The following is a 26,294-nucleotide window of genomic DNA, read 5'->3' as shown; positions in this document are numbered from 1 at the left end:
TGGGATATGGCCCTGGAGAGTAAGGTACATTACACACTGAAGTTTGTGAGTAACCAGGTCTATCACAGTGCCCACGGAGTGAAATCTGTGGGAGGTATGCCCTCACTTTGACTGAATCCAGTGTCGATCTTATAAAGTCTATGGCCTGTTTTGGAGTCAAGATAGACTATTCCATGCTTACAAATTACCAGGGATACTAGAAAGTGCATCAGTGATGAAGCTGACATTAAAACTTCCAGGTGAGACTGGCTGGTTAGAAGCCAGTTGTCTAAGTATGGGAAGACAGTGAAGCAGCCTTGTCCCAGCTGAGCTGCTATTATGAAGAACACTTTTGTGAAGATTCTGGGAGCTGTAGTGAGCCCGAATGGAAGCACCCTGTATTGATAGTTGTGTGGGCCCACCACAAAGCTGAGGAACCATCTGTGAGAGGGATGAATAATCACAATGAAAGCATATCTGTTTCATATTAAGAGCCATGAATCATGTGCCTTTTTGTAGGGATGGTATTATTGATGCTAATGTACCCATGTGGAATTTCAGTTTTTGAAATTGACACAGGTTGAGAATGGGTCACGAGCCTTTTTTCTTCTTGGGAATGAAGAAATAGTTTGAATAGAACCATTTCCCTCAATATTGAGGGGGTATCTGCTGTATTGCTCCTCGTTGGAGAAGAGATTGTACCTCGTGAAGGAGAACAGCCTTATGAGACTGGGTCCCTGAGAAGGGACAGGGAAGAGGTTGTGGAGGAGGGGGGCAGAGAAACTCTATGGTACAGATGTAATGGATATCCAGCATGTACTTGTCTGTTGTTCTCACTGCCCAGTTTTGGGAAAATTTTGCTAGTTGTTCCCCAATGAATCTTGGTAATAGGCAGAGATGACATCTCTGGTGTCATGTTAAAAATATCTCTTGGTTGGAGGGTGAGGCTGGGTAGCCACAGCTGAAGTGGAAGATGCATCTTTTGTTGTTTGCAAGGTGGCTTGTATGGACAGTGATAAAATAATTCAGGTAATCAACTCATGATCTTTGACAGTACCAGCAGTTCCCAATCTTTTGGGTCTCAGTGTTTCATTTTAGGTAGCACCAAAGTCAGCCTCTGAGTCAATGTGGAGGTTGCTACTGAAGGACTTTCACTCCTATGAGTCTTTTGAACATGCTCATGCAGCTTAGGAGGACCTAATTTCTTATGGCTTGAGCATGAGGGCTCACCTGACTTGGACAGAGTCGAGGCAGGTCTCTCCCCTTAGATAGTCTATGAGGGGATCTGTTTTTATGTTTGTAAGAGTGTCTCTTACGCCCATGAGGGGGCCAGACAAAGGGCTCATCCCACTCAGTTCCAGAGTCAGACATAGAACTAGGGATCTTGCTCCCTGCTGACACTGGCCAATGTTCAGGAAGGTCTCCCTGGCCTGGGTATGAATGGGGATTCATTGCCTGCTCTATAACATGTTTGTGAGGTTGAAGTTCTAGTGCCTGGTGAATTAGGCTGGGAAAGGAGTGTCAAAAATTGAATTTGGTGGAGAAGAGGCACCACTAATAATCATTGCTCACCAAAAAGAAGCGGGGGCAGAAAATGCAATTTTTGTAGCCCAGACTCTTGGGCATCCTCAAAATACCATTTTGGGAGCACAGGGTTTGGAGTCTAAAACTGGTCAACAAGATCAAAACACTAACAAGAAAAACTAAGAATAATTTAAAACTTTAAATATTTACAGGAAGAAGAGAAGGGATCAGCTTGGGACACTGGAGGTTTCTGACTCAGGCTTTGAGGTGGTAAGAAGGAACTGAAGAGGTGGATGGTCTGCCCTGCCTTGCCCCTTATAACCTGGGTGTAGAGCACAAAGGGAGCAGGGACACAGGCACAGACCAACAGACACTACTCACAGGAATTCTTGGACCGCATGCCTACCTACAGTGGAATACACATAGGCACTCAAAGAAGAACTCCTCACTCCCAGCTTTGTGCTCATTCCTCCAGATCACTTTGTCTTACTGCCAGAGGAGATGAGCATACACTGCTCCGAATTCAACTGCAGCTGTGAGCGTTCAGCACTTCTGAAAAATCAAGGTGTTTCAAATTGTGCACTCCAAAAATTAGGAATACACAATTAGTTTGCCAAAACTTCGTTTAACTGGATTGCTCATCATATACAACTCTGTGACATATGCAGAGTGACAATTGAGCCCTCTCAAGTCACAGTCACCCGCAACCACAACAGCAACCTTTCTCTTCCTGAAATTCTTTGCCTCATTCTGTACATACCTTACAACTTCTAAAGCAAATGACGCAGCAGTCCCATACACCACCTAACTCATTATCCGATTGTAATTCACCATACAATTTGTTCCCGGAGGCCCAGTACCAGGAGTTGCGAGGTTCCTATACTCTATGTTGCCACCAACGAAGGGTATGGACCCCTGGGGTCATTTGGTGGGTCCCAGAAAAAAAGGCAATAGCCCCAGGGATTTCTCCCACTGAATTTCAAAAGACTGCTGCAAAAACAGGTTTTAGAGCTCTCAAAGGTTTCTTTTATAAAGGAAAATTTTTAACAATCTAAATAAAAGATCATTTCTAGCTCCATCTATAATGCCATAGGCGTATGTAAAGCTTTACAGACAAGTTGCAAAAATTATAACAGTGCTTATGAAAAAAATCTAAACAAACATGATAAGTACTTGCTTGATTCAGAGAGGATCTTTTAAAATTTCAGATTTTAATATAGTCATAGTGACCTGAAGATTGGGATCTTTTAAATACAGATTCATATAAACATTTTTCTAATCATACATATTTTTTGCAATAAATATTATTTGCATGTTTAAGTAATTGGTACCTCATAAAGTGTGTTATATGTTGTAACAGTCACAGTGTTTGTATGCAGCATCAACCTCTCTCCGAGAAGAGTGAAAAGACTATGGGTATGCATGATTTCAACCTTTCGTCTGGAGGAAAGAACATAAAAATACAAAACGTAAAACGGATTGAAGATTATAAGTAACTGCAAAACCAGAGAAGTAACATTTTTTTCATGCTATCAAAAACATTTTACATCAAACTTTAGACTTTATAATATCTATGCTTTAAACTGTTTATTATTTCTTTAAGCATGTAATGTTGGCTATTACTTTAAGCTATTTCTGAACATTCATTTAAGTTGTTCTGGCCATACTTAATGGTTGTGAGAATGTAGTTTTATATGCAGGATGTGTTCCTGTATGTAACCACCTGTAAACCTTCTTGCCCTCAAAGATGTTCATCACAGACACCTTTCTTTGGTAGAGGACAGACAGACTAGGCTGTACCCCTCCCCCACCAAATCTGTCAAGGATGTCCCTACATTGGACAGATGGGTGACTGATGAGCAACATGAAGTACTGCCTTTCCCTCACAGGACTCAGTGTTGTGCTTCCATATGTCTTCCAAGAAAGGTACTTTAACATTTATGGGTTTTATTACCATTGTCAGTCTCTGTGCACGGCTTTCTTTCATACAGACAATAAAACAGTTCTCATATATTACTGTTAAAAAAGTCCAGTATGAGCAATACAAAATTCTGAAGAGTTGTGAAATTCCAGCTGAGTGGAATACTGTTTTAGCATATTGTAACACAAGTCAGAACAAACTATACCTTAAAAGTAGAGAAGGAAGAAGCTCTGGTTCCCAAATAAAACATCAGGGAAATTCAGCCAATCCCCCAAATTGTATTCTGTTTAAACATGTATATAGCACCATAAATATGCACAGTACTTATTGTATAGTGCCATAAAACTACACAGTGCTTTAAGAAAAAAATATGGAAAATGAAGTGCAAACTCCCTATCCAGAAGCATTTACAATCTATATGGAAGAATAGGTACAATATGGATTAAAACAATATATAATGGATAAAGAGTGCTAGTGGTCATATCTAAAATGCTTAGAATAGAAAAGTTTTCATGACTTTCCTCTATGGAGCTACAAAGGCAAGTTGGACAAAGTGTTCTGGTGGTATATAGCCAAATATCTCTAATTTATTAAATTCACAGATATTTCTGTCAATTTTCGCAAGAGAGATGAGAATAAATATAACATAGCACGCTTTTGTTATTTTTTTCAGACTTTTTTTAAAATTTCTTTAAAAAAAGCCACAGATAAAATATTAAAGTTGCATGGTTAACCATTAGAGAGTCAGGAAATGCAATCTTATCTCTGCCTCTTGTGTATATTCATTACAGTTCAGTCTTTAGTTTCATAGTTACATACCACAGTATTTCTGAAATAATAATATATAATACAATTTTCAACAACTTAAATACATGCGTAGCATCTTGTAGTACTATGTACTGTTCTGTACATAGCAAGGAGTTCATGAGCCATTTATATGAACACAATACAGGTGTATGTAACATACTACAGATTGAGGATACAAAAGAATAATAGTGAAAACTTACTGGCTTATATATACTACATATGTTCAAAGCAATATTGGCTTCATAGTTAACTGACTTCTCACTAACACTGCTCCCAAGGAAGGATTTGCTGCTCATTGAAAGAAAATGTATAGTACCAAGGCATTTTAAGAAGTTTTGTGAGCACCTATCTTACAAAGGAAAACTTGCATAGAAATTTGATGAGAACGGTCATACTGGGTCAGACCAAAGGTCCATCTCGCCCAGTATCCTGTCTTCTGACAGTGGCCAATGCCAGGTGCCCCAGAGGGAATGAACAGAAAGATAACCACCAAGTGATTCAGCCCGTCACTTCTGGCAAACAGAGGCTAGGGACACCAGACCTGCCCATCCTGGCTAATAGTCATTGATGGACCCATCTTCCATTAAATTATTTAGTTCTTTTTGAACACTGTTATAGTTTTAGCCTTCACAACATCCTCTGGCAAGGAGTTCCACAGTTTGACTGTGTGTTGTGTGAAGAAATACTTCCTTTTGTTTGTTTTAAACCTGCTGCCTATGAATTTCATTTGGTGACCCCTAGTTCTTGTGTTATGAGGAGTAAATAACACTTCCTTATTTACTTGCTCTAGACCAGTCATGATTTTATAAACGTTCATCATATCCCACCCTCCCCTTAGTCATCTCTTTTCCTAACTGAAGAGTCCCAGTCATGGAGATGGGGCAACCACATCTGCTCACAGTATTCAAGATGTGGGCGTACCATGGATTTATAGAGAGGCAATATGATGTTTACTGTCTTATTATCTATCCCTTTCTTAATGATGGCCAACATTCTCTTCACCTTTTTGACTGCCGCTGCACATTGAGTGGATGTTTGCAGAAAACTATCCATAATGATTCCAAGATCTCTTTCTTGAGTGATAACAGCTAATTTAGACCCCAACATTTTAAAGGTACACTGGATCACTGGGGGTATGAAATTAGTGTAAGGAAGAAAAATATTACAGGTTACCACACTTGTGCCACAGAATTTAAGGCCAGAGGGGACAACCAGGTCATCTACTCTGATCTCATCTCTAGCAGTGGTGCGCCCTCCTTTACCGTTAACGGAATCTGTCCATGCCCCTCACCTCAATTACTGCACAGCCAAAGCTTCCTCAGTAGCAGAGCTTGGGCTGAAGGTGGAGCTGGGGACAGAACTGGTCTGGAGGCAGAGAGGGAATGATGGCAGATCTGGTCTGGGGGCAGAGTGGAGCTGGGGCATGGGCCAGAGTGGGGTTGGGTGTGGAGTGGGGCAGGGGACGGATCTGGTCTGGAGGCGGAGCAGGACTGGGGGCTGAATGGGGTTGGGGGCAGGGCTCGTCTGGGGGTGGAGTGGGGCTGGAACTGGGTGTCCCTCCCTGCCCCTAATGGGCATTGGCCCGGGCCCTGCCTCACACCCCCTGAGTGTTCCTCTGTGCCCCTTAGCGGAGCTCACCCCACAGTTTGGGGACCAGTGCTCTATGTCACAGGCCATTAAACACTATCCAACCAAGCCCAACAACTAAAATTAGACCAAAATATTACAAGAGACTAAATTATTCTGTGCCACAGGCGAGAACAGGGACTGAGGTGCATCAATTCTTGAAGCCTCTGCAGTGGCATGGAATTAATGTAGTAACATATACCTAAAGGATCTTCACAAGTGACTCATGCCCCATGATGCAGAGGAAGATGAACACCCCTAAGATCACTGCCAATCTGACTTTTGGGGATTTCCTTCCTGAGCCTGAATATGGTGATAAATTAGACCCTGAGCATGTGAGCAAGACTCACCAGCCAAGCACCTGAGAAAGAAAATTCTCAGTACCACCCCAGTACCAGCCCATTCAATGTCCCAACTGCAAATATGGTCATCTTACATGCTTGAGACAATGTATTTGAGAAACCGTATGTTTTCATAAAATTTAACTATTGTGGTATGCACACACAAGGGGACATATTTATGGCAATGTGTGCACCTTTAATTTTGAAATTTCCTGACTTGTGCTTAAATGTGCAAGTGAACATTCTCTTAACATATATTCTGTACAAAAACAAAAATCAAGTAAATACAACGGGGGGGAGAGGCAACACACAGCTTTGTTGACTTTGTATTAAGGCAGTTAGAATAGCCAACCAACAAAAAACATAAATAGGGAGGAAAAAATCAATTAAGCCACTCAACATATCATCTACACTCCACTCATCCATTAGTTCCCCTGCTCAGCATCAGCTATCTTGACTCTTCTACTAAAGAGCCAATGGACACCTACGAACTACTGCAATGTTAAATAGCTTTATGTTTATGTGTTTTAATTATTAATATTGATGCAGCTTTTGTAAGTTACATTGTGTGTAGCTTCATATGTGGTTTTGTACTGGTGTGTGTAGAACTGCAAATAGTGTCACTTTTCTGTAATGTTTAGGAAAAATGTATGAGAATGAGTGACTTATGTTAGAGATTATTCTAAAGTTATTTCTGTACTTAAAAATTACAGAGTTAAAGTCAATGTATGCATAAACATAGGTGTATTTTATGGTGACAGTTAAGTCTACATGTTTAGACAAACCACCTCTCTATCTTCTCCTACTACCAGCAACTTAGTGCAAATTTCACTTTATCTCCATGCTCCCATAACACAGACCTGCTCCTCCCTGTCCCCCACAATCTCACCCATCCAAATCCCCCACATAGATCTGCTCACCACCTCCTCCTCCTCCTCTTTCCTCTCAATGGTACTGTTTCATAGTGTACCATATAAACAGAAAATGTGGTTGTGAGTGGGGGGAGGGGGTGGGATAAAGGCTTTTGGTTGGTGGAGGAAGAGATCAAGACTGTGTGTGGGGAAAGTCAAGCACGTCTGTACTGAGGCTGTACAAGATCTCCCCACGGCACTATTGCCTTGATGGGCCAGAAAGCTGGAGTGGCTCCCCTCCACCCTAGGCTTCAGCAAAGCCATAATTCTCTCTAGCTCAGGGCTCATATTACACACAAGTCGCTTTGCCCTTGGGTCTCAAAAAATCTCTAATAAATCCTATTTCTCCAAACTCTTTAGTCCCCCCAAGTCTCTTCCCTGCCCAGACTTCCTCCCTAGCTCACTAGAGGTACATGCAGATTGTGGCTGGTGAATCAAGCTTGCAGTGTCAGAAAAAATGACTTGATTGACAGAACTCAGCAGTTCTTCTGGCTAATCATTGCACTACTCACAACAATTATTCTTTACCAGAGAATAACTGTTTAGTTTTAAAACTTCAGAAGTGGTCCAAGTCCAAGATATCAGAAAAAAAATCAGATAGACACGCACAGGTATGCATGTGTGTGGTTTGGCGTTTATAAGGACTGTGGGTTTTTAGCTGTTCAAATGCCCAAAATGTGATATGAACAGGACAAATTTCAAAATGGTAGCATTTTACAATATTTCAGCTGTAAAGATTCACTAAAAAATTAACATAAAATTCTTTTATGAAGAGTTATGGCATCAAATTTGGAAAGCAAATTCAGTAACTAAAGTGCAAAACAGAAGGGATTTTATTTCTTCTCTAACGATGTGCTGATTTGTATTTAACTATGGAGTCCCTACTGATGCAGCCATAATTGGCTGGATTCTCCAAAGAGCCTCAGGGGTTTAGGCAACCAACATTTTCAGTGGAAGAACTCCTTTAGGCACTTTTGAAAATCCCACCCTTCATTACATATAGCAGGGGTTCTCAAACTGAGGGTCGGGACCCCTTAGGGGGTCATGATGCTATTACATGGGGGGTCACAAGCTGTCAGCCTCCACCCCAAACACCGCTTTGCCTTCAGCATTTATAAGGGTGTTAAATATATAAAAAACTTTTTAATTTATAAGGGGGGTTGCACTCAGAGGCTTGCTATGCGAAAGCGGTCACCAGTACAAAAGTTTGAGAATCACTGTCCTATAGTGTTCCTGGGAAGCAACAGAGCTTGCCATTGATTTATTAGCAGAAGGACAATTTTGTAGTCAATTCACTAGACTGGTCACAATATGGTTATTGGACAAATCACAACTGCTTCAGGCCTCTTTACCCATTTTTAAATTGGAAATAACTCCTGTGTAACACAAGTGTTTTGAGGTTTTAGCCACTAATATTTTTAAAACACTTTGAGATCCTCAGGTGGAATGCAAATTAGAAATACAAAATACGATTATCAACAGCAATTTGGACTTATAAATCCCTTGAGAAAAATTCCATTTAGGCATCTTTTCCACAACTAACCATTTCTCAGTTAAGTGGGTGTACTTTATTAATCATTCAATCCTAGAGCCCTCAGGAAAAAACAGTGTCTACAAATATCCTGTCCTAGATTGATTCCTACTTTTCTAACCACTTCCTCATTTCTGATGAAGGCATGAAGCCTCTTCATCATGGAGTTGATCATTATTTTTCTTCTTCATCTACATTCTCTTTCTGGAATATCATATTGTTAGTTTCAGCCTTGGATGTCTCTCCAAATTACATGTCCATCAACTCAAAGTCCCTATCTATCTACTTTTCTTATTCATGTCAGCTCCTCATCAGATCCTAACTTCCTACTATCGAACACTATGAAAGACTCAGCTTTTGTGTAAAACATACTACCTGTTATGTGTCTTATTCCACAGCAGATTTCCTTAAATTAGACTTTTACTTTTCCCAGGGACAGAAATCTTAGAAACACTCTTTATTCAAAATGTTTTTTCTTCTCATAACTCAATTGTTTAACTAGGCCAATCACCATCTCTAAAGTGTCAGAATTAATCATCAAGTTGAGCTAAAATTCTTATCCCTGCATCCCACATTTATTAATAAAATTCCCTCTTATATTCTTCCTAAATCACTACCCTGAAATTTCAGGTAATACTGAAAAGTGAAGCCAGATAACATTCTCACTCCAAGAAAAAAAAGAGTATATATTCTTGTCATAATCATTGGCCTTTTTAATTTAAATCAAAATTATCCTAGAAAAGCATACCTTGGTTTTTTTTCTTTTTAGGTTATCCAGATCAAAATCTAAAGCATTTTGTGAGTCATGTATGAAGCACAATAAGCTAGGTAAAAATTACCTATTGTATATACAGATTTTACTTTCCAAATGATTAAGTGCTTGGCTCTGCTGTGTCATACAGTTTTCCTTGATGCTACTCTACCATACCTACTATAATCGTGCCATCAATATGGTTGTAGCTACTTGAATGAAATTAGGGAGGCAGGGTAGCCTAGATCACTGAGCAGAGGGTTTGCTACCAGATACTCCTGAGTTCTCATGCTGGTTCTGTCACTGATGCATATGTGTAACTCCATGCATGTCATTTAACCTCTAGCGCAGTATCATCATCTGTAAACAGGGATTAATAATTTATTTAACCTTGCAGGGTGTTGAGGATTAATTATTCAGTGTATGAACATTATTTTGAAAATGTAAATTACCACATAATAGCACATTAGAAATAATTTGGGGCTTGTCAAAATAGCATTTGGGAAACTAAACAAAATCTGTCTACATGGCACCGACTCATTCTAAATTTCACTTATTTCACTTTCTACATCTTACTTCTGCATTTAATTTTTATCACCATTTACATACTTCATTTGCTGTTCCTTCTGTATTTGTATAGCACAGTGATAACTAATATTTTTATGAGAATGTTTTATTATTCTTCAATTTTATTTATTTCTATCATCATTTAAAAATGTTTTGATGTAGTTCCTCCCAGATGTTTACTCCTAATGCAACTGAAAATGCAAATGACTGACCAACAATCTTTAATGATCCATAAAACATTGAATTTCATATCTATTGCACTTTCAGAGATGTACGGCCTTATGAGAACAATACATTTAGTTTATAAACAGCATTACTGGGTTTTTTTGTTTTGTTTTCTAAAGCAATTTTGGTTTACGACTTATTATCACAATCAATTACATTTTACCAGACAATGTTTTCTACCTTTTGAAATTACTATTTAGTAAGAAATTAATCTGAAAATTAGGTATTTTTCCTCACTGTGTATCTATAAAAACAACAGAATCTGCAAATTAGTCATCATAGACACTGCATTTGATGCATTCTAAGCACTTTCTAGGGTCATGTTTTGTATTTTAAAGTGAATATTACAAAAAAGAAAACAAATTATAATCATTTTATGCCACTACTTCAGACAGTACACTTACTTGTGACCCAGGTGTTTGAGAAAATATCCCAGTACCTTCAGAGCCTGCACCCAGATACTTTCACTTTTGGAAGCCAGTAATTTATAAATGACTCTAAAATGAAAAAAAAAAAAATCAGTCAGCATATTCTCTCAGTTTACCACCAGCCATTTCCACAGAATCATTCATAGTACTGTGAAACTAAACAATAAAATAGTAAGAAAAGCTAAGAAAGGAACATACATATATGAGTGAAAGGCAGTATTATGGTGGGATCACAAGCTATGCTCGTGGATTGTGGTCATGGTCCCTTTAAGGTAGGTCCCAAAATGGAGGGGAAATAATTTCAGTTTCAACCAAATGAAATTAAACAGTCAAAAGGCTTCTTCCTTTGACTATTGGTCCAAATGGAGAAAAACGAACAAGACCTCCTTCAACCTAATCCAAGGTTCCACAGACTCAGGGTTGCTTCCTTCAGCCAAAGTCCCACTTGGAACAAAAACAAAAAAACATTCTACAGTCCTTGAGCAGTTTGACAGTTTTGCTGTGTTCAAGATGGGTGGTTAATTCCACAATTAGGCCTTTAAGTTAGCCAAAGCCAGGTTCAGGAGTTTTATGACACAGCAGGAAACTACAGAGCACTCCTCTCCCCTCCTACCAACACTTGACACTCACTCTCCCACCCTGGAAGCCTTTTTTATTTATTTTTTAATGGTTTCTGCCATGGGCAGTGGGTATAATTAGTCTTCCCTGGTGCTGTCGCCAACCCGCCACTGGACACCTGAGCCACAGTGGCCCTGCCCCTTCCCCGAGACAACCACAGCCTCCACCCTGACTTTAAACATTTGTTCCTTATTTCTAATATGAATTTGTCTGGCTTCAGCTTCCATTGGTTCTTGTTATGCCTTTCTCTGCTAGATTAAAGAGCTCATTAAGTAGCTGGTATTTTCTCCCTTTGAAGGTACTTGTACACTAAGTCACTTCTCAGTCCCCTCTAGGAGAAACCATACAGATTGAGCTGCAAGTCACTCACTTTCAGGCCCTTGAATAATTTTTGTGGCTCTTTACTGCACCCTCTCCAGTATTTCAACAGAATACAGTATTCTAAAATTGTTATTACTAATGTCTTATTCAGAGGTAAAGTCACATCCCTATTCCTAACTACCCTGATCCAAGGATTGCATTAGCCTTTTTCACCACAGCATTACACTGGGGAACTCATGGTGAGTCGCTTATCCACTGTGACTCCTAAATCCTTTTCAGTCACTGCTTTCCAGAATACATTCTGTAGGCACAGTGTGCATTATCCCCCTAGATATATGACCTAGCATTTGTCTGTATTAAAACACATTTTTTTGAATGGGCCCAGGTTACCAAATGATCCAGATTGCTCTGTATGACTGCTCTCATTATTATTTACCCCCCTGCCAAGCTTTGTGTCATCTAGAAATCTCACCACCAATGACTTTATATCTACTTCCATATCATTGAAGAAAATGCTGAATAGTGTCAGGCCTAGTAGTGCTCCCTGCAGAACCACCCGAGAAACACCAATGATGATTCCTCAATTAATTATTTTTTTGAAATCTGTCATTTAGCTGTTCTTAATCAATGTTACATAATTTAAAAAAAAAAAGCAGAATGCTGTATAGTACCAAGTCAAATGCCTTATGAAAGTCTACATGTATTCAATCTATGCCAGGGGTGCCAGAAGCAGCCCCCCACTTTTAAAAGTTGGAGGGCCATGCCAGCCCACCTTATAAACATGAGCGCAGTTTGGGGGACGGGGGCTGCACTGCCCCCCAAACTGCAAGCCTCAGGCAGGCAGGAGTGGCGCTGACAGGGGCTGCGCTTCTCAGCAGGACAGCTCCACAGCTGCAAAGTGCAGCCCCTGACGGTGGTGGCAGCCTCTTCCTGGTGAGGGGGGCCTTAGCCCCCCCTCACCACGAGGCCTGGCCCCTATCCATGGCCCTGCCCATGCTCCTTCTCTTCTCCCTGAGTTCCCACCCCCTAGCCAGGCCAGAAGCCAGAGATGGGCCATATTAAGAGCTGCCCAGGGAATCCGGGTCCCAGTGGGGAACCCCAGACCCTCCACCTGCCCTGAGGAGGGACTGGGGTGCCTGAGAGCAGCCTCCAGCCCATGTCCCCACCCCCAGACTGTGCCACCCAAGTAGGGTTGCCAATCCTCCAGGATCAACTTGGAGTCTCCAGGAATTAAAGATGAATGTTTAATTAAAGATTATCATGTGATGAAACCTCCAGGAATATTTCCAACCAAAATTGGCAACCTTACGCCTAGGGCAGGTAGAGGGCTCAGGTCTCCCCACAGTGGCCTGTGGCTCCCTGGGCGGCTCTTATCACTGCCTTGCTCTGGCTTCAGCTAGGGGGTGGGGCCTCCAGGGGAAGAGGAGCAGGTTACCTAAACCATGTTATGTTCACCAGTTACTCCCCTTACTCTTTTCCCATCTCTCCTTTCCATAAATCACCATTTCTCTTTGGTATTTAAGATGACTTAACTCCTCCAGCTCAGCAATTGGCCCTTCACCATATAAGGGGCCTCCTCTTAGAAAAGTGTTGGAATAGAGCCAGAAACAAATACTGAACAAATCACAGATGAACAAAAGTATGACAGAAAACTAAATTCTGCTAGCAATAGCTAGATGGATCCCACCTCTTGATTTTGATTGGCATTGCTAATTAAACAGTTTTGAATATAAAGACTTCCAGGAAGATTTTAATATTTTTAAGACATTGTTTGACTAAACTATTATAAAAAAACAGATGATGTGCAGGTTAGTAGCTGGTTTTTCTACACAGTATCTCAGTCATATTGAAATTATTTTTCAGAATATCACAAGACAAAGAATCCACATTAAAACACATTTATTGTGTTAAAATATTGACCTTTTTTGTTACTATATTAGATATAGGAAAATGTCAAGATAGCACTGTTTCTCTTATTGTACTCAATTATAAATTACTGACAAACATACATATGTACTGTAGAGACAACATTTTTCAGCTTGTGGAGAGAATATGAATATAAGTTTAACTCAGAAAAATGTTTATAAAAATGGCTAAAAATAGTCTCCTGTAACAGTTAAAAGAAAAGGGAACCTTCATACCCATATCTGAATTTTTCAGTGTACCTTGAGAATGGCACATTATATTCCAGATCGAATTGCAAATAAAAAAAATAATTTATCCCCAAGCATGTCTAGTTTTATAAACAGGAGCCCAGCTGAAATATTTCCATTTAAATCTCCCCATGACATGTTATAAAAGCTTTCATATTTTGAAAGAATAAAATGCTAGATTTAGTATATTCCATAAATGTATTTGTACTCCAAAAGCAAGCAATTGCACTTTTTATGTATGTGGGAAAGGAAGCAGGTTGGAGGGAGATTAGTTTCAGAAGTATGCTGTCATTTCTCCTTCTTACCGTATCCCGTTTCTTTGATCAAATGCAGGTATCATAGATGCTGGATGTTCTGACATTAGAGCCACTAGCAACTGCAGCACATCATGAATATTTTCATCCTGTGTGACAAGCATCAAAATCTTTTTACAAAATATTCTTAATTGAATGCTTTCCATAAAGTTGGTACAATTGATTACAGTAAAAGATAAGTAATTATAGAAACCTACCTCATGCATTGTTAATAAGTAATTTAATATACTCTGCAGCTCATCTTCCTTGACTCCTCTATCCTAAAAAAGAATGGATATTTCTTCAGAGAGAGCTTACATTCTTCACACTCTGACTAAGAAACCTATTGCCTACAAAGTCTCTCTAACATAGGATACCATTAAAAACTAACAATGCCTAGAAATATCTTATGAATGAAGTACCAGCTAAAGTCAGAGGGCTAGATTCTCTCCTCTCCTCTACCCCATCTACCACTTGGACAGTGCAAAAGAGACAGATTTGTCCCTGTCCCCACTACACGGGATTTGTAGTGTTGGGGGAAATCTACAGCAGACAAAGCTAGCATTGCCAGCTACAGCCCATTCCAACAGTTCCCGAAAAAAGGAGCATATCTGGAGAAAGAAAGAATGAGAGAAGGGGTGTGGGCAGAACACACTGAACCCTGCACCCTGGTTATTCTCAAATGACGGATGATCCACTGCTTACAATGTGTCATCTGGGACACACAAGAGCACTCAAAGACTACTCTAAGTTGTACCAGGGCCAGATAGAGAATCAAGAAGCTGTAGCTAACTTCCTGACTGACCCCTCCCCTTTTTGTACCAATTAGATCTCTACCACAGTTTGGCAGAGTAGAGAAACTGGCCCAAATGCTTTAAAGGACTCTATAGCAGCAGGTTAGGAGTCTATACCTTTTTGGTCTAAAAATGTGTTAAAATAGATATAAAAGCAGTGTAGTATGACTGATATGAAATATCTTAAACATTCATTGCATTCAGGGTAGGTCCGAGGTTTTTTTTTTTTTGGGGGGGGGGGGGGAGAAGGGGATTGTTTGTTTGTTTTTAGAAGTATTATTGGCACAGACCAATGTTAACATTAATCAGGTTTAGTCAAAAAAATTGCCAGGAATTATGTATCAAGTGCTTCATTAGAAACTATCAAATATCTACCTTGGGCCTTTGAGTTTGTTACATTTATTAAATTGCTAACATTCTCAAATAAGATTATTTTACCTTCAATATAAGCTGTTTCAAAAACAGAAGCATAAATGCTCGGAGTGATATGATTTCTTTCTGTGATGGTCGAGGACCCTCTGGAAGAAATAAAAAACACCACCTTTTAAATGTACTATATGTGCCTGCTCTTACTGCCAGCAGCATTTTCAAAGGATTGCATTTCTTGCAGTATATTGAGTACTGTACTAACTACATGAAAGTTAGTATCTGCAAATGATAACATATAAACATTTCAGAATTATATTATGTATAACCAAAATTCCTTATGTGATTATGTTTCCTTTTCAATGAAAAACTAATGACAGTTTTTACAGAGACACAGAAACATCAAATGTTAGGCAATGAAAATCTATTATGGGCTAACAATAACTAAGCCATCAAAGTTATACCAGTTGGATGGAACACTATACAGAAGGATTTTTTAAAAAAAATTCTAACCTGATTATGGCATTACTTGCATGAAAGACTAATCCTACATAATCAAAGAGAAATTGCAGCTCAATAAAATAATAGATCCATGCCACCTAAAAATACATTGTCTACAATAGTTTATAACCAGTATTTCTCCATTCGAACAACAGACTATAAAAAAGAAATCTAAAAAACTCAATGGAGGTTAACAATAAGATGCAATAAACATCACTGTCTATTCATTTGTCCTTTCTTCTTTTTGATTCCCCATTCTTCTCCTATACTAATTTATTGTATGTTAAATTGGAAAACTCCCTTGCATCTTTCCCATCTTTTTGGTGATGCCTAGCACACAATTTGTGTGGTATAAATAAAATAGCCTAGTTTACTTTTTCAGGAACAATTTAACTTGCACAAAACAACATTCTTTATTTCAGTGGCTATATTTCTGTCCCATTTCATGGATAAAACATTATTAAGAACCACGGTGAAGCACATTTTCTAGTCTCTGAGGTCTTTGTCTGAAATATAGTCTCGGCCTTACACAGGATATTTGAAGATATGCACATTGTTATTAGATCCAACCCAAAAGAAGCAGCCTTTTAAAAAGAGAAAAACATTTTTATACACGTGAATGTTTTATGCTATCATGCAACTGACCTCTTCCCACATAAAATGCCGAGATGAATTTGGATTTCAAGGTAGTAGCCTGAAACTACATCAACAGACGCATGAATTATTACAGTGATACTGTGCTCCGAGCCAAAAGGTCCTACAATGCTATATGCTATGTACTTGCATCATTATGGACAGAAAGCATACCCCTAATTACTTCAGATATATGCATCTCCTCATGCCTCTCCATGTCAACCCACATGAGTTCCACTGGCGGAGTAGTGCTAGTCTACTTCTCCACACTGTGGAAGCAGTATTCTCTCCAAAGTCTACACTAAGGCACTGAACCTCCCCTTGAGAGATTATAATGAAAGAACCTCAAAACAAAACTTAAATCATGGGAGACAGCCAAGGGTGTGATACTGAGGAGAAGAAAAAGACAGGAAGAATTTCTAGGAAAAACAGATTTTAAGGAGTGATTTGCAGGAAGGTGTCCCAAACTAACAGGTACTGGGAACCTACTCATAGAAAGATTAGCTTCATATTTATGTTCCAATACCTGTTAACATACCTAGAGATGTGGGTGAGCCATTCAATGTTTTAGCAGACGATGATCAAAACTCTGTTTGCGGTCAGGTTATAGGCCAAACACTGAAAAAAACATTCCCTCCTTCCACAGTTTACTGCTACTTATTATTGGTATTCTGGTTGCCGAGAGGCTAAGGCTCTGTGGTAGGCATGATACAAACAGAACAGAAACTGTTCCTATCCAAAACAGATCGGGTCAAAGTCAGGCTAGGCAACTGCAAGAGAGTGGTTCTGTTTGGTTCCAGGAAGTGAGCGGGTGCAAGCCTGCCTGCAGCTAACAGCTCCTTCTGCAGCCTAAGGGGAGGAGCTACTGAGGCTGGGACTCAAATAAATATGGGGGACAACAAAAGAGAAAACAAGGACAGGTGTGAAGGTCAAAGGTACAGAACCTGAACGGGACACTGAGCAGAGAACCCCGGACTGCGCCCACTGCTCCTCAGAGATGTCAAGGAAGCCAGCAGACACGGTCCAGAGGAACATTGTCCAGATACGTGAATGGAGAGAGAAACGGAAATAGGCCCCACAGTCACAGACCATCCCCTCAGCCAACATGCTCTCCGAGGTGTTATAGACTACCACTTAGGCCGTCGTTAGCAGGAGGTTGACGAAGAGGTCTCGCAATTTCATGGGGCCATGGATGGGGTGTGCATAAATTAGAAGCTGGGGGGGAGAAGTGCAGCCAGAACCGCAAAAGCAGTTCCCAGAGGAGCCGGAAAAGGGGGGGCAACCAGGCGCGCTCAAGGTAGGCGTGTGCCAGGGTCTCGCTCATGCAGCAAAAGGAACAGGCATTGGGTATAGAGATGAACCGCGCCAGGTACATGCCATGTACATCCTCGGCAGGCCGTGGGACCAGGCTGGAATACAGACTAGCCCACTCGGGTTCCTTACCCACAACAGATGGCAATAGGTTCCTCCACTTAGTATTGGGGTGGGACACAAGGGTGAGGATATGGAGAGTGTGGAGCATGAGTGCATACGTATGTGCCCTCAGCATGGTTCGAAAGTGAACCAGCTGCAGATCTCACAGCTGGCTCCAGGTATACAGGGGGACAATGGCTGGGAGGAAGGGCTCACAAGGCAGGGGTGCAAGAGAGTGGTGGAAGGCAGATATGTTAGCCTTAGAATGATAAAGGACCATTTTCCTATAAGCGGGGAAGGGGTTACCTCAGGTCAAATAGGGACATCAGAACCCAATAAAGTGCTGCCTGAAACCTTTAAAAACCCTTCCTCTGGTGAGAGAAGGGGAGGAGAGACAAGCTGCTGCAGGACTAGTGGCAGCACAGATATAGGCTTCTCTAGGGTGAGAGGCAGTTCTCCCTACAGAGGAAACAACCAAAACTGAGTGCCCTGTTTAGGGAAAGGACTGACACCTCAGCTAACAACAGGTCGACAACACCGCACCCCCATGCCCAGCGAGGGGGCAGGGAAAGTGTCCCCCTTTGGTTTCTTTTTGTTTGCTGGAGGAGCACTCCTTGTGCCTGCCTGGAGGCCTACCTTGAAAATACTGATAAGAGAATAACAGAGGAGGAAGACACCCACTGTCCAGAGTGGGGCTGATTTACCATAGCCCCCAGCACTGCCAGAGGGGGAAATGCTAAGTCTGGCAAGAGGGAGGAGGTGCCTTGGCACAAGATGATCACAAACTAAATTTAAAACAAGACAACTCAACAGGTGGATAAAACAAACAGATGGGAGGAGCACAAGGGAACAGTAAGATAGTTATGAACAGCAGAATAAGCAATGATCACAGCAGTTACAGCACACCAGCTGCCTAATACTAGGCTGGGTACAACAATACTGGAAAGTAGGGAAGCTAAGTAAATTGGATTCTGCTGCTGTAAATTTGCCTCTTTTATGAGTCTCATTTGGCTTTGATGCTAGTAGGGGGACTAATGCAAACACAGCCTTATTTTCTGGAATGTAGTACTGCCATCCCCAGAGTTCAAAAATAATAAGTCAGACCTCAAAGATTATGAGGTAACAAAAACAAAACACCACCATAATCTCAATTTTTGAGCCAAAAGTTAAACCATGGTTTATTTTCTGACCTTTTTAAAATCATCCTCCGTTTCCAATGTGTGAGACACAATTACAGTGTCGTCATCTTTCACAAGTTTATCAAGAGTAATCCAATTCTGATTCCTGCTGCAGGACCTCTCAATAGAAGACCCACACAAAACAAGGGTCCTACTGTACTAGAGTCTGTAGAACACATAGCAAGAGGCAGTCCCTGCCTGAAAGAAGATAAATTCATCCCATGCTTTGCACTAGATTGTGTCACGTGGGAGCTGGCACTAGGACCAAGCAACTCAAATCATTTAGTGGCTATGAAACTTCCATTAGATGGGAGTAACTTTTAATCTCTGCTGAGCTGAACCTGATTCAAACTAGTGATCTACAGGTGAAAAGCTCTATATCTCATTAGCAATGTCCTGAGGCATCCAGTGCCCAGTAAATGCTAATGTAACACTTTAGAGAATGAGGCTTCCTTTCTGGTAAGATAAGCTTATTAAATCACATGCTGACCTTTTTGGAGCTTACACAGGCAGGTTCTTCCACTCTCTGGAGATAGTGCAATGTAAGGGAGAGATTTTGCCTGAGTCTCAAACACACACTATAATAAGTTGCCACCTCCTGCTCTTAAAGGGACAGCTCCCATTACCCCAAATATAAACACTAAAAATACAACAAGAAAAATATTAGCACAACACCCAAATTCACTTCTAAATACTTTTTGCAATATGAAATCATTCCAACAATTACTTCAGGCTCCTCACATTAACTTGTATACATATATGTGTGTGTATATTTTTTCATCCCCACATGGGTCACCAGCAGGGTTTGATAAACAGCCTTCAGAACCACTGCACAGACCTCTTCTCCTTCAGCAATATAGGAGTACTTGATAGTAAGATGGACAACATGTGTGTGGATGAGTACATAGAGAGAGAGAACACATACTTTGTTAGTATACTGCGTAAGTATTTGTGAGACAGCAGAATGCTCGGCATCAGGATTCTGAGCTTCTATTCCTGGATCTGGGATCACAATGTGATCTATTGGCTATGAGCAGCATAACCAAATATAACAACCCCTCTGTTTGGGTCTTCTGCTGGGATTGACCATGGGACCTCTGGATTTAAAAAGCATGAGCCTCAGGCTAATAAACTATACTTTTTAGCATTGAAGCAATACCAGAATCATTAATCCTTAACATGTGGCCTCTCCACCAGAGGTGACAGAACCAGAGCGGGTTAGTGCAGGTCTCAGAAACACCTAATTTATTTTTTTTTTTTGGTAAGATTACGTGACGAAGTGGATCAGACATGGGTTCATCAGATTGGAGACATGGGTTCTATTACCAGAAATGCCAGAACAGATTTTATGCAAGTTGCTCATCTGTAAAATGGGTGAATGATAGTAATCCCCCTCCCTGCATCTCTTATTCCCCAAGGTAACAGTATGAAGTTTTGGGTTCAGAATAAGGATTGTGAAGGGCCCATTAACAGCAGAGAGTTCACGGTTTATAGGTTTGTACATTCCCTCAGATTACAGGGCACCAGCAGAGAAGTCTCTCTCTGATTTTGCTACTTGTAAGTCATGGGAAGACTGGAGCTTTGCATCTGATGGCTTGAAGCAGGAGCCAAAATCATGTTACTTATTACAAATTTGTGAGAGTTAGTAACACTGAGAATAAAACAGAGGTGGCCTGTCCTCCGAAATGAGACTTTTTTCTTAACTTTTTTCTTGTTTCTCTCACTTCTTTCTGTGGTGGACAGACCTCAATTATTACAAGTTATTTTTAATATTAGGTAGATATGAACTTGTTTACACATTTACTGAATATTAATACATAGCTGCCAAGATGCTTGAATATAAAAATACATACACCCCTACCCTGATAGAACGCTACCCAATATAGCATGGATTCGGATATAACACATTAAAGCAGCGCTCTGGGTGGCAGGGCTGCGTGCTCCGGCGAATCAGCACATCAGCGTGTCTGGCTCTGACATGCTGCTCTGAGCAGCATCTTAAGGATGCTGGGCCAGGGCCCAGGGGTTGGATAAAGGGCAGAGGATCTCGGGGAGGGGGAGAACGGGACAGTCAGGGGACAGGAAGCAGGGGGGGGCTGGATGGTTTGGAGGTTCTGGGGGTAGGGCAGTCAGGGGATGGGGAACGGGGGCGTTGGGTAGGGCGTGGGAGTCCCAGGGGACGGGGGTGTGGATAGGGGTTGGGGCAGTCAGGGGACAGGGAGGTTGGGTAGGGGCTGAGGTCCTGGGAGTGATTAGGGACGGGGCGGTCTCTGGAGGGGGCGGCCAGGGGACAAGGAGCAGGGGGGCTTAGATAGGGGGTGGCATCTTGGGAAGGGTGGTTAGGCATGGGGGGGTCTCTGGATGTGGTAGTCAGGGGACAAGGAGCAGGGGCAGGTTGGATGGGTTGGGGGTTCTGAGGGGTCAGTCAGGGGGTGGGAAGTGACTATTAATAATGGAAATGCTCGAGGCCAAAGTAAATTTGATATAACACAGTTTCATCTATAACACGATAAGATTCTTTGGCTCCTGAGGACCGCGTTATATTGGGGTAGAGGTGTATTATGTTTAGCTAGTTATGTTACAAAGTGTACAAGGCTAATCAAAGAAATTCCAGGGGGGTGTTTGTCTCCCACCGAAAAGCAAATGTTAGGAAGACAACCCCTCCTTAGCCAGAAAACCTTTTAACTTTCTATGCCAATTTCTTTTATTCTACGTTTTGAAAAATGGATGTAAGCTTGTTTACTGTGACTGATGTTTTGTATAAAAATATTTGATAAGACTTTTAACTGTAAAGACTGCAACTGGTAAACACAAGAAGGACTTCAAAGAGAAGCAACACTGAAGTCCTTATCAAAGCATAAAACACAGGGGTAAAGTAGGCCTACACCAACCCACTCTTCCCCTTTTTCTCTTTTCAAATAAAACCCTCTGTTTGTGTCCTTAAAACTCCAGGAAAAAGATGTGTAGTTTGAAATGTTTTAATCCTCTAGGTTATTTCTTAAATGTTGAAATGGCAAGCACATTTGTGAAATACATACTTACAAATATGTTAGATAAATACAGAGCTCCTAGTATCATTGCTCGGTACATGGTAAAATGCTTTATCTATTAACATGGAATCAAATAATCTTGCTAAACTAATTACAAATCTAAGAAGACATTTAAGTATAGAATATTTGTATTATTGGGAAATTAATTACTGGTAGCACTCAAGCAACTCACTACCCAACTCAGGAAAACAAGAAAATAATTGCTTCAAAATTATTAAAGAATCAGCATCTGCATTGAGAACTATTTAAGCTGAAGACTTTCTCAGTGTTTATATAAAACTTTTACATAAAAGAACAAATGTAATTGGAAGAAGAAAGGCAACAAAAATATGCATATTCATCAAACAGACTGCGTATGCAGAAACTGAACATGTCACCTAAGCCAACTACCTAAGGCATGGAGGCAATGAAAAAGTGACAGCAACCAACTTGAATCTAAATAAGTCTGAAAGAGATGTGTTCTTCTATAATGTCATGAAAATGGGAAGAAAAGCATAAAAACTCACATCCCTCACACCCACCCACAGGCCCGCTGCTACCCTGCTTAAGCAGCACGCACTCATCCTGCCCACCTCTACAGCAAAAATAGAGAAGGATTCACAAAGAAATCAACCCAAGAAACCTCCCCAATATTTCAACATTGATTGTAAGAGAAAGTTAAATATGACCATGCCAAAGGATTAGATTTAAAATTCTTAAAAGGTTTTACTGGGATATGAAAATACGATTGCAACTTAAAATACTGACAGTTTCTCCAGGTAATCACCAAAGGCTAGATTCCCAAAGAAACTTAAGCACAAGGACACCTATCGTTTAGGTGCCTAGAAAATCACTGGATTTCACAAAGCCTGAATTTGGTACCTAGTTTCCCTATTCATGGAATGGAGGGAGATAGGGCCCTAACCTAAAGCGGCCAATTGAAGATGTCAAGATGGCATGTGTCCTAAACCCCACCTCTCTTTTGGAGGTAAGTGCCTAAGCCCAGACTGCAGGGATGCATCTCCCTTCATTTGGGATTCCTAACTGCAGACCCTATCTTCATGAGATACCCATGCAATTTTAGCAAGAAGCCGGGGATCTACCCCCTAAAACTTTTAATCCAGTGGTAAAGGTATTCACCTCACCTGTAGGAAACACTCAGTTCAAGTCCGCCCTCCATATGAGAGGAAGAATGGATTTGAACTGGGATGTGCTACTTCTCAGGTGAGTGCCCTTGACACTGGGCTATGGCTCAGTCTGATGTGGGGCTTCTTCAATCTCTCCTGGTACATGAATCACTCTGGTTTCACAGATGCCTGGTGTGGGATTGCAATGTGCACGTTCACAAGCAGAAACAGAGATTCTTAGGGAACTTCTACTGCAAAAATGTAGGTAATGAGCAAATTTAGGTGCCTACAGCATTCAGGGGCAGATGAGCTGGGGCTTTGTGAATCCCCATGGGGCCTGATTCTCGAATTTAGGTACCTAAAATGGGAGCTAGGCACATTAGTCCTTTTGTGAATCTATCCCCACATGGTTAGACCATATGTTGCTGGACAGGAGACAGGGCTTAACAGCGGTAAGCAGAGAAATAGTGGGATTTAATGGATTTAAGATTCTCAGTATTTGTAATTGGCCTGTTTTAAGGCAGATCCTTACATGGCTTCCTCTAAGTAACTGATTTAAGTTCAGTTAAGATAGCTTACTTTGTACAATTATAAACTGGCTAGTTATAAACAATAACTAAACAGGTTTCACCTGACCAGAAGTAAAATTATTTTGCCCATTGTCTTTAGTTATCTAAGGATAGACTGACTGGCTTCACAATAATTTTGAGAAATAAGACCTTGTTCTTAATTTTCCAAGAGAAAAGTGATCCCCAAAAGGTGGGGTTCACACTCAGAAGTGTAGTCTCTCCTTAAAACTCTCCCCAGAGAGGCATACAGAAGTGATTATAACAGAAGTAACTAGTCCCAAAGCTGAGCCATTCTTTTTAGGTGACAAATCTGAGGAACCGTCCCAGATTGAGGTGTCATTAGAGGAGGCTTTGGAACAAACTGATAAATTAAACAGTAATAAGTCACTAGGACCAGGTGTTACTCACCAAGAGTTTTGAAGGAACTTAAATGTGAAGTTGTAGAACTACTAACTGTAGTATGTAACCTATCATTTAAATCAGCTTCTGTACCAGATGACTGCAGGAAAGCTAATGTGATGCCAATTTTAAAAAAAAAGGCTCCAGAGGCAATCCTGGAAATTACAGCCCAGTAAGCCTAACTTCAGTACTGGGAAAACTGGTTGAAACTATAGTAAAGAACAGAATTATCAGACACCGAGATTAACACAATTTGTTGGGGAGGAGTCTACATGGCTTTTGTAAAAGGAAATCATGCCTCACCAATCTACTAGACTTCTATGAGAGGGTCAACAACCATGTGGACAAGGGGGATCCAGTGGATATAGTGTACATAGATTTTCAGAAAGCCTTTGACAAAGTCCCTCACCAAGGCACTTAAGCAAAGTAAGCTGTCATGGGAAAAGAGGGAAGGTCCTCTCATGGATCAGTGACTGGTTAAAAGTTAGGAAAGAAAGGGAAGGAATAAATGGTCAGTTTTCAGAATGGAGAGAGGAAAATAATGGTGTCCCCCAGGCGTCTACATTGGGACCAGCACTGTTTAACATATTCATAAATTGTCTGGAAAAAGGGGTAAGGTGAGGTTGTAAAATTTGCAGAAAATACAAAACTACTCAAGATAGTTAAATCCAAAGCAGACTGCAAAGAGTTACAAACTCCTTGGGATGAAATTCAATCTTGATAAATGCAAAGTAATGCACATGGGAAAATATTATCCCAGCTACATATATAAAATGATGGGGTCTAAATTAGCTGTTACCACCCAAGAAAGAGATTGTTGCGTCATTGTGGATAGTTCTCTGAAAACATCCGCTCAATGTGCACCAGCAGTCAAAAAGCTAACAGAATGTTAGGAACCATTAGGAAAGGGATAGATAAGATGATAGCAAATATCACAATACCTCTATATAAAGCCATAGCACACCCACATCTTGATTAATGTGTGCAGATACGGATGCCACATCTCAAGTATATTGGAATTGGTACAGATACAGAGAAGGGTAACTAAAATGATTAGGGGTATGGAACGGCTTCCATATGAGGAGGGATTAAAGAGACGGACTTTTCAGCTTGAAAAAGAAGAATAAGGGGGGATATGATAGAGGTCTATACAATCTTGACTGGTGTAGACAAAGTGAATAAGGAGATGTCACTTACTCCTTCACAGAACACAAGAATGAGGGATCACCCAATGAAATTCATAGGCAGCAGGTATAAAACAAACAACAGGAAGTACTTCCTCACACAACACACAGTCAACCTGTGAAACTCATTGCAAGGGGATGTTGTGAAGGCCAAGACTATAACAGGGTTCAAAAAACCACTAGATAATTTAATGGAGGATAGGTCCATCAATGGCTAGTAGCCAGGATGGGTAGGGATGTACCACCAAATCAATGTATTGCTGTTGTCGCCATTACTTATTAAGAGTACCCATAGAGGAAAATAAGTTTTTAAGCTTTTCTTCGCAGGTTTATGACATTAAAAATTCAGGTATCAATTAGCGCTTTTCAGGAAAAACGGAGTATGGATAACTGGAGAACTAATAGGCTTACATCACCATTACCATTTTTTCTTTCCAGGTCATGTTAAGATTTTTAATTTAAACTGCAACGTTCAGGAATTCACTGTTAATAAGTCCTTACCTTGATTTTGTTTTAAATATTCATATAAACACATTTTGAAATGGTGCAACTTCAAATAAAAATGTAAATAGTAGCAACATACCACCAAGGTTTCCTGGGCAACTTGAGGAATACTCAATTTGTAATACCATCATTAAAGTGCACCATCCATCATAAAGAAATAGAAAGGAATTAACTATCTTCTTTTCTACAATTTCCACAGAAAAATAATTTAAGAAGGAAGGAATACAACTGTTAGGAACCTTACTCTCAATTGCCTACTGCTAAATATCTTTATATACTATGGCTATAAATATGCAACCTTGTGAAAATCTCCTGTCTTGACATTTTATCACACGAGATTCATCAGAACAGAGTATGATTATAGCAGAATGGCAGCTCTGCTGTAGTTTAAGGTTAAGACCAGATTTCTGTTTAAAGTTTGACTATTCTAAGTGCTCTAAGATCTGTAATGTTACTTGAATTGCCTTGACACATTTGGTGTGCTTCATGGGGCACAAAGCTCTAAAGATATAGAGCAGGTTGCACAGAGGAGCCAAGAGGCCAGTGAAGAAGCTTGGCAACATGTGACCTCCAGAAGAGGTAAGCGGAATGTCCGGGTTCC

The 26,294-nt window shown here is 40.6% G+C and overlaps 1 protein-coding gene across 5 annotated transcripts in view; it reads right to left on the bottom strand.

The window, feature by feature from the left end:
- The window catches only part of NBEA (neurobeachin), an 858,254-nt gene that overhangs the window by 530,662 nt on the left and 301,298 nt on the right, over window positions 1–26,294 (bottom strand). For all 5 annotated transcript variants that reach the window (XM_048847621.2, XM_048847613.2, XM_048847638.2 and 2 more), the window contains 5 exons: window positions 15,229–15,308; window positions 14,215–14,277; window positions 14,009–14,106; window positions 10,588–10,680; window positions 2,835–2,943 (listed from right to left, as the gene is read on the bottom strand). In XM_048847621.2, coding sequence (XP_048703578.1) covers window positions 2,835–2,943; window positions 10,588–10,680; window positions 14,009–14,106; window positions 14,215–14,277; window positions 15,229–15,308 — 443 coding nt within the window. The remainder of the gene's footprint in view (window positions 1–2,834; window positions 2,944–10,587; window positions 10,681–14,008; window positions 14,107–14,214; window positions 14,278–15,228; window positions 15,309–26,294) is intronic.

The sequence above is a fragment of the Caretta caretta genome, chromosome 1 (assembly GCF_965140235.1).
Source record: "Caretta caretta isolate rCarCar2 chromosome 1, rCarCar1.hap1, whole genome shotgun sequence".
In the NCBI taxonomy this organism is placed as follows: domain Eukaryota; kingdom Metazoa; phylum Chordata; order Testudines; family Cheloniidae; genus Caretta; species Caretta caretta.
The sequence above is the reverse complement of the archived record's forward strand: the minus strand, read 5'-3'. Positions and strand labels throughout refer to the sequence as shown.